This window comes from Elephantulus edwardii, unplaced genomic scaffold (assembly GCF_000299155.1).
Source record: "Elephantulus edwardii isolate Elephantulus edwardi_28Jun2011 unplaced genomic scaffold, EleEdw1.0 scaffold00075, whole genome shotgun sequence".
Classification (NCBI taxonomy): Eukaryota; Metazoa; Chordata; class Mammalia; order Macroscelidea; family Macroscelididae; genus Elephantulus; species Elephantulus edwardii.
In genome coordinates this window covers 9,588,795-9,598,476 of record NW_006399825.1, presented here as the reverse complement: position 1 = coordinate 9,598,476, position 9,682 = coordinate 9,588,795, and the positions used below count along the sequence as shown (strand labels likewise).

Genomic DNA, 9,682 nt, shown 5'->3' with positions numbered 1-9,682 from the left:
GGATGGTTTTAGTCATTATCACACTTCTCTTGATTAAGACGTACATGTGAGTAAGAATGGGCAACAGAATTTACTCACTGTTCTCTACCATAATTTCTCAGTCAAGTCAATAAATAGAGGCTCAATTTAAATTTGGATCATGGCACTGAAAGATTTAACCTGCTGACATAATTTTCTTTAACTTCCCTTGAGAGTGCCAAAATTATCTACTCAGTTGCCCATGAAAATTGTCATTGGTGGCCTCGCAGGGGCCTGGGGTGGCCGGCTGAAGACAGAGGCAATCTTTTCCTATCCAGATCAGTGGTGTTGAGCAGATGAAGAGGCAGCAGCCGGCTCACGTCTGGATAGGTGCCTGTGTCAGGAGCGGTAGGCTGCGAAGTCTCTGGATGGGGCATAAGGCTGGTAGTGTTTACGGGTGGGCCCAGGCCTCCGCGGAGTGGTGTTCATATAGTCACTCTGGAGGATCCTGTTCTTGTTAGTCTTCGTCTACCAAAGAAAAGAAAAAGAAAAAGAAAGAAGTGTTACTTTGGAAAGAGGGTGATATATTGGGAATTGTCCCAAAATGAACAAAAGTGAAAATGAAAAGCCTATTTGGGGAGCAATTATTCAGAATATCAGTTAGCAGATGAAACTGAACATCATAATCCTTGGAGCACCCTGAACTTGGATAAGGACTAATCCAGCTGATTCTTCTAAATTGACTTTAAAAATCTGAATCAATGGAAATATTTTCAAGAAATGCACTCAGGGGAGCTCTGGTGGCCTAGTGGCAAGACGCTGCACTGCAATCCCAGAAGTATGCGGTTCAAATCCACCAGATGCTCTGCTGGAGAAGGAGAGGGCAATCTCCTCCTGTACCAGTCAGATCTGATTTGACGGTACATGCAAAAATAATACAATTAAATAAAGAGAGAGAGAGAGAGACAAAAAATAAATACACTCAGGTTGCTCCTAATATAGTCATTTGACCCAAATTCCTCAAATAATGCATCAACTATTGTCATATATAATTAATATATCCACCATTGATATAGAATCACCATCAAATTCTTCTTAATCATTTGCTTGACAAATTTGCTTTTCATAAATAAATGAAAAGGACGTTCAGTGACTCTAGAGCCGGAAATAATCCTAAATCTATAGGAGTGGAGTCTAAATGAACGGAGATTTCTTGTACAGCTAGCTGTATGCCTATTCCTTTTTGTATATGTATTTCCCTAAAGACAAAAGTATGTTCCTTAGAGATAAGGTGGGTCATGTTGTCAGGAGGGACTAGTCCTTGGAAAAGGCATGATGCTGGGAAAGGTAAAGGGTCAAAGAAAGAGAGGAAGACCTTCAACACAATGCATTGACCCCATGATGGTGATAACGGCAAGCATAGGGCAAGGTTCAGATTTGTGTGTCACAGTGGGCTCAAGGGCACCTAACAACAAATATGGCACCCATCCCTGTTCCTCAAGCTCAATTCTCTCAATACCAGGGCTAAAGAAAGTAAGGACAGTAATGAACATGAAGCAAAAATTAAACTCACCATGAGCATCTGCATAGTTTTAACTTGGGTGTTATGAGCATCCTTTCTGGAACAATGTGGTGGTAAAATTTACTTTTGGCAAAAGATCTATAAGTATTCTAAAAATAAAAAGTCATCCAGATTTCTGGATTCAGCATTCTTAATTGTGGGGGGGAAATCCTCTTTTCTGGCACATAAAGATCTTCTGTGCACGAGTAACCTTAATAAATTTCCATGCACTCCAACCTAAACCCTTCGTACATTCTCTGTCAAAGGAGTTAAGAAGAAAAATGTGCAAAAAAGAATTGACCTTTATGTTACAAAACTCAACTAGCATGTGTACAGTCCTCATCTTCCTAAGCCCTGTACTCTCCTTGTTGAAACACCTCATCCCTTTCACAGTCTATGACATGGTGTAACCTTGGTTTTCATCCTACCTCTTTGACTACTTCTCTGATTACTGTAAACCCATAATTTTTTAATGAGTCATCCTATATTTAGAGTTTCTCATAGCTTGGTTTCTAGGCCATCTTCTCTACTCACTCTGGACAATCTCATCTACATTCACAGCCTCAATAACTACTTGTTTACCTGAATTTGTGTCTTTGAACTCAACTTTGAAGGCAATTCAAACTCTACATGTCCAACACTAAATGCAAGATCTTCCCCCATTTCCATTTCCACCTTAATGAAAGTCACTGTCATCTATATTGTTCCTCAAGCCAGAAACACAAGCCTCATCCTTAGCAGTTCTAGTTCAGTTCTTTTTCCCGTTTTGCTAAACACAGGCGATGGGAGGGCTATGGCATGTGCATGAACAGGACACTATACAGAATCCACAGTGCCTGAATGCCTCTAGAATATTCACATATGTGTGCATGGAGAATACATTCAATACGGTCAGATATTATCTATTCTCCTCTTTACAATTCAATGTCTGCAGAAGATGTGGTTTCAAGGCCACCCTCACTTTCCTTCCATACTCCATTTGGTACCCATTTGTCCCACAGATATAGGAGCAAAATCCAGGACATAAATAAGGAAACTCATGTAAACACCCAATTTTCAAAAATCTACTGGATTTAAAGGCAGAAAGCTACCTGTAAGAGACTGCACACTCCCAAGGTAGGGAAGACTATGATTTTTAAAAAGCTCTTTTAGAATAGGAAAGAGAATTGGTTTTCAGCTCTGTTGAGTGAATGAGATAGTGAGTGAGTGAAGCAGGTGTTGGTTGTGACAGCCTGGCAGAAAGAATTCTTTATTTACTCGAATGTCAGTAGCAGGTCAAGGACTTAGATAGAATTTGCAGCTGCTCCCAGGAGCCTACTCAGCCTAGAACTACCAAATTAGCGTGTGACAGGCTCTCAGGAAGTTCTAGTAAACAGCTTACACCAAGGCACCCTGAAAACATGCCAAAATTTGGACTCCAGAAAAGTATACAGAGTTTACGTAGGGATCTCTAACGGCAAGACTACCCAGCTCATCAAGGAAAAGATTAATTTTAGCAAAAATGTTGTGATACTGTATAAAATAGAGATACATTTTGATTTCACACTCTTTTGGTCAGAAAGTACAAAAATTTATGGATCGTTTTTATTAAGAGCTTTTATAGGGAACTCTGGTGGTGTAGTCCATAGAGAGCTGTGTTAAACAAAAAAGGTGAAGGCTCTCAGTGAGTGAGGGAGACTTGATGTATGTAACAGTGAACTCAAGAACAGCAGAGATTGTGAGATTCGGGCAGTTTCCTTCTGTTGCATATATGGTTCCGATGAGTCAGAGTCAACTCGATGGCACTCTACAAAAACAATTTATCGGTGCTCGCTTCAGCAGCACATATACTAAAAACAATTTATCATGTAGCTTACTAGACTATGCTGTTATTGTTGTTATGTGCCATCAAGTTACCTGCGACTTATAGTGACCCTACGTACAATAGCTCCGAACCCTGCCCTATCCTGAGCTGGTCTCACTGACTCCAGAACACTTAATCCCATTGTCCCAGTTACTGTAGCAATCCTTCTCATCTGGGGTCTTCCTCTCCTGCCTTGTCCCTCCACCCTTGTAAGCATGAAGCCCTTCTCCAAGGACTGGTCATTCCTGGCCACATGCCCAAAGTATGTGAGATGGAGCTTCAAAATCCTAGCTGCCAAAGAGAAACTTGGTTTCACTTTCTCCAAGACAGGCCTACTTGTTCTTCTGGTGGTTTATGGTATGTTCAGTACTCTTCTGTAAGAAGCCATAAATGACAAGATATAGTGAGCACACTGGGACCTCTCAATTCATTGGAAAGTTTTCTCAAGACAGAATAAAGATGAATCTCACTAGGAATTAGCAGTATTGCCCCTCTAGAACATAGCCCATAGTTTTCAATTATTCTCATGTCTATGATATATCTGAGTTGAAAGAAAACAATTTAAACTCACTGAAAGTGAAAACTACATTCATTCCTTTGGGTGATTTGAGTCTAGCAAAATTGTCCCTCTTTACAGTAACTAGTGTTCTGATGCATATTTACAATAATTGTTAAATTATTAGTTAATCTCTAGCTACTGACAATTAAAGCCATTTGTAAAATTACTTTCTGTGAAGCTAGGAAATCACTCTAATCTTTCTTAGCCAAATTTCCTGGAAGGGTACTACTGCATCTAGTCTTTAACTTTTCCTAACCAGAAAATTGAAGAGCCATGTCCCACTGCTATATGTCACTTAAGAATTCTAAGTTCTCTTCTCAAAACATTGACAAATATCACAGAGGGTCAAAGTTGGCTGGTACTTTAAATGATGAAACAAATCTAGAAAGATAAAAGGCCTTTACTAACATAACATGAGAGGTCAACTTAAGTGGTATTTTACTGCATTGAAGGTCCCATCAGAGTTGAGCAATTTGTAGAAGGCAAGCCAGGCAAATTTCAAAGATGCATCAAGATCTGCCATCTCCATGATCATTAGTAATTTTTTTACCATTTTTTAATGGCAGAAACTTTTTTTATTAATATATTTTTTCCAATGTTATACTGAGGGGAGCTCTGGCAGCAAAGTGCATTAGGAGTTGGTCTGCTAACTCCAAAGGTCATGCTTCTCTGGTTGTTCAAATCTACCATCAGCTCTGTAGGAGGAGGGCAGTCTCCCCCTGTGTGATTCACAGCCTCAGAAACTGACTGAGGGGTTGGCTATAGGTCAATCCTGACTCCTTGACAATGACTTTGAGTTTTCATATTATATTGATAAATGCTACAATGAACAAGTAACCTGTATCTAATCTTGGTGCACTTGTACTTTTGTGTCTTGAGAATAAATTCTCACATTTTCTTTTTTCCCCACTTTATTTTTATCATCTGTTGGTGTATATACAAAATTATGTTTTGTGTACCATTCATGTACATTGTGTTTCATACATTTCTACATTCACATTGTGTTTTGAAGATTACTCATGTACACTGTGTTTTATGAAATTAATCATCATTGGTCTATGCCTACTGTTATTCCATCTTTTCAGGCCCCCACTGGATCTTTCCTAATTCCTCCATACCCTGTCTTTGCCCACCAGACCCTAATATCCTAGAGATTTCTTCTCTTCCTCATCCTCTGCCCCCGGCTCCTTTCCATATTCTCTTTTGGACTAAATGTGTCTCACTAGTAGTTTTTCTGTTTTACAATAATGGTCTTATTTAATATTTGTGATTAAAACTCCTATGAGACTGAGTTAGTTCACTTAGCATAATGTTTTCTAGACTCCCAAATAATACTATCTATTATTTTACAAAACTGTTGTTCCTGAGTGCTGCATAGTATTCCTTTGCTTGGATGTACCATAATTTCTCAATCTATTTGTTTGTTGATGGACATTTGGGCTGTTTCCATTGTCTTAAAAAAATCTGTTCTGAGGAAAAATTCCAAAACAATCTTTGACTAGTTGTTACCCCAGTAACAATAGCAAAATTCAACAGAGCAGCAAACAACAAGTGCTAGTGAGGTTGCAGAGAAACTGGAACCCTTATTCATTGTTGGTGGCAGTTTAAAATGGTGCAACCACTATGGAAGGCAGCATGGCGCTTTCTCAAAAAGTTGCAAATAGAAATACCATTTGGCCCAGCAATTCTACAACTGGAAAAACCCTAAAGAAACCAGAACTGCCACCCAAGCAAATATATGCACACTCTTGTTTATTATTGCTTTGTTCACAATAACAAAGAGTTGGAAATAACCCAAGTGCCCATCAACAAATGAATGGACAGAGAAGCTGTGGTATATTCACACAATGGAATACTATGTTGCATTGAAAAACAAGGCACTCATGAAATATTATACAAAATGGGTGACCCTGGAGGACATTATACTGAGTGAAATATCTCAGTCACAAAAGGACAAATATTGCATAATGCCACTGTTGCAAAATGGGACTGACATCGGGGTTGGGTGGAAACTAAGAAAAGAGGGGATAAATAATGTACACAGCATTTAAATAGATAAGGACAAGAACTATTTAAAAGGAATATATGATTAGGTATTGTTTTCATGGCAAGAGTCCAGAATAAAAGCTGCATAGTAAAGTAGACTGGGAGGGGATTGTATAACGATGGAAGAAATTTTTTTTTCAAAGAAAAAAGCAAATGTGAGGGGACAAGTGGGCAAGGAGGAAAATGTGCAACAATGAATGAATGGAAATCCAAAGTCTCTATAAAGTTTCATTAAAATCTCAATTAAAAAAGCTTGATTAACTAGCAAAAACTTTTTTTAAAAATTCAATCACATGACATTTGAATTGAAATCTCCAGTGTTGTAATTTGAACAAGTTATTGGGAGTATTTAATTGAGGAAATTATAATTTTGATCCTTTAAGAAGTTACACATCAAAAAATATAATGGTATGCTTAATAAAACATTAATATAGAGTGTAAAAAAAACCCCACATCTCCATTTGTGTCTTGGTTCTATTTTCCTTAGCAGTCCTGTAGCTGGATCGTATGAAATTTCTATGCTCAGCTTTTTGAGGAAATGCCAAACTGCCTCTCAGAGTGGTTATACAGTTTTACAACCCCATCAGCAATGCCTAAGAGTTCCAATCTCTCCACATCCTCTCCAACATTTATTGCTTTCTGTTCTGTTAAACTTTGCTACTGCTAGGGTGAGATGGCATCGTGGGTTTTTTATTTATAATACCCTTATTGACAGGGATTTTGAGAATTTCTTTATGTGTTTGTTGACCATCATATTAATTCCTTTATAAAAAGGCTTTGCATGTCTTTTTCCCATTTTGAGATTAAGTTATCAATCTTATTACAGAGGTCCTGTGAACTTTCACTTTGAGACCCTTGTCTAAGACATCATTGTCTAATGTTCTTTTCCAGTCTATAGGTTTTCTTTGCACTCTATTGGAGGGGAAAAAAATATGTACTCAGGAACTTAATTTTTAGGAAGTCCTAGTCATCGATTTTGTCCTCCTCTGGTTGTGTGGTGTCAAGAAGCTGTGCTGCAAACTCAAAGGCATATAGTTTGAGTCCACCAGCTGCTCTGTGGGAGAAAGATGAGCAACTCCACCCGTATGATTAACTGCCTCAGAAAACCAACTGGAGGGTCAACTCTGGGTCGGTACACAACAAAAACAACATTGATTCCAAAGGCTAGTAATTCTAAGACTGGTCCCATTTTGTCTCTTATGAGCTTTATGGTTTCAGGCTATATACTCTTAGGTCTCTGATTCGTCCTGAGTCGATTTTTGTGAATGGTCTGAGAAGTGGATCCTGTGCCTCCCACAGGTAGCAGTCCTGTTTTGCCAGCACTATTTGTTGAAGAGGTTGTTGTTTCCCCATGTAATAGGTTCTATTTCCTTGTTGAATGCCAACTGGCCATAGGTACATGATTAATTTCTGGGTTCTTGATTCTGTCCCATTGTATGTTGGTCATCGTATCAGTACAATGTCATTGTATCAGTACAATAGCTGTTTAGCTATTACAGTTGTGTAGTAGATTAAGTCTATTGCTGTGACTATTGATCCATGTGTGAATTGGCTCAATTTATGAAATACATCTTAAAGCTGCACATATTTCAGACAAAATGCTTTAAATCCTTAGTCCAGCTTCTATGTGGGTCATTGAATCAATCAATTGAACACTTTTACCAAGTGTTCAAATGGTCTTAACACCAGACAGATGAAGAATATAAAGAGGAACTGACCTTTGTTTTGAAGTACATAAAATTAACCCATACATACAACTAATTTCTAGAGAAGTCTAGAATAAATAGAAGCCAAGTGTAAGATATTCTGTACCATCCTGTTTACATAAAAACAGGAAATTTCTGAGTAAGAAAACCCTTCTGAGTAAAGAAGTCCTCTTAAAATGGAAATGTTAATTGTGATTATTCAAACATATGCCAAAAGTTCAATACTGGGGAAGGTAAAACAAACAAACAAAAAGCAAGTTAAATGCATGAATATTTGAAAAAACTGTAAACTTCAATTTGGTAGCGAGAGCTCAGAAAATCTAACTGCCACCATAGTTTCATAATGACATCATCATACTTTGTCTCACACAATTCGACTGCTTCAGAGGAAAGGGGAAAAAATATGACTCAGATAAATAAACCTATTTCTTATGTCGCTTTTCCTTTCAGTGGCCAACTTCCTCATTATCTGAGGCCCTGAATCACTATTGTTCATTCATTTCAGTTGCTTAGATTCTTAAATTACCTACATGCATAAATATTTCTCTCATATGTATGTGTTGTAATTATATGTTGTTGTTGTTGTTGTTGTTGTTATGTACCATCGAGTAAGAATCAACCTAAAGCTGATCCTCCAGTGAGTTTTCAGAGGTAATAAGTCACATGGGAGGAGATTGATCATCTTTTTCCTGTGAAGCAGCCGGTGGATTTGAATCAGGTACTTTTGGTTGGGCAGTGTGATTTCTTACCACTAAGCCACCACAGCTCTCTTATATAGTAAAGTGGGATGGGGTATGGTTGCTAGGTCTTATTGCTGCTTCTGTGAACTACCCACCTACCTTCTTATCCTGCCTAGCATTAACCAGTATCTTTTGGAATACCACTACCAGATTTTTATTCCATTAACTTGGACAGACTAAAGAAACCACTCAACATAGCCTGTGCCAAAGGATCTACGCCGAGCACCCCACATTGTCTTCCTTGTGCCTTTGTTGCTACCTTCTGGAGTGTCATCTTTCCCCTGTGCACAATAACAACTCTTATAAGGAAAAACTAATTGCACCAGATGCAGAAGAGGAGGTTCCAAATTAGAAGATCACTGTAGTGGGTGTTGGGCAAATTGATACGGCATGTGCTATTAGCATTCAGGGAAAGTTTCTGGCTGATGAACTTGCCCTTGTGAATGTTTTAGAGATAAACTCATAGGAGAAATGATGGATCTAACATAAGAGCTTATTCCATCAGACACTGAAAATAGTAGCAGATAAAGATTACTCTGTGACAGCCAGTTCTAAGATTGTGGTGGTAACTGCAGGAGTTCACTGGGGAGAGTCGATTCAATTTGGTACTGAGGAATGTCAATATCTTCAAACTCATTATTCCTCAGATCATCAAGTACAGTCCTGACTGCCTCATAATTTTGGCATCAAACCCAGTGGCTATTCTTATATACGTTACCAGGAAGTAAATTAATTGTAAAAGTAAAGTAAATTATATACGTTACCTGGAAGTAAGTAAATTGCCCAAGCACCATGTAATTGGGAGTGGGTATAATCTGTATACCTGTGACATTTCAGTCTTAAGCTGTGGAAGTTTAAAAACTATGTGATTAATATCAGCCTGTTTTGCTACCTTGAACTTGGCATTCATCAAGCAGCTGTCATGGATGGATTTTGGGAGACTGTGGTAACTCAAGAGTGGCAGTGTGAAGTGGCGTGAACGTGGCAGGAGTTTTTCTCCAGGAACTGAATCCAGAGATAGAGATGGACAATGATAGTGAAAATTGGAAAGAAGTACATAAGCGGTTGAAAGTGCCTATGAAGTCATCAAGCTGAAAGGATACTGGGTTGTTGGATTAAGTATGGCTGATCTGATTGAATCCAATTTGAAAAATCTAGCAAATACATTTTTTAAGAGACATAAACGCAGGTTATATACCTGGATTTCACCTGATGGTATGCATAGGAATCAGATCGATTACATCTGTGGAAAGAACCGCTGGAGAAGCT

The 9,682-nt window shown here is 38.4% G+C and overlaps 1 protein-coding gene across 1 annotated transcript in view; it reads right to left on the bottom strand.

The window, feature by feature from the left end:
- Positions 1 to 357: 357 nt before the first annotated feature.
- The window catches only part of CD28 (CD28 molecule), a 51,056-nt gene continuing 41,731 nt past the window's right edge, over positions 358 to 9,682 (bottom strand). Inside the window, exon 6 of the mRNA XM_006889153.1 lies at positions 358 to 486. Within this exon, the coding sequence (XP_006889215.1) occupies positions 358 to 486 (129 nt within the window). The remainder of the gene's footprint in view (positions 487 to 9,682) is intronic.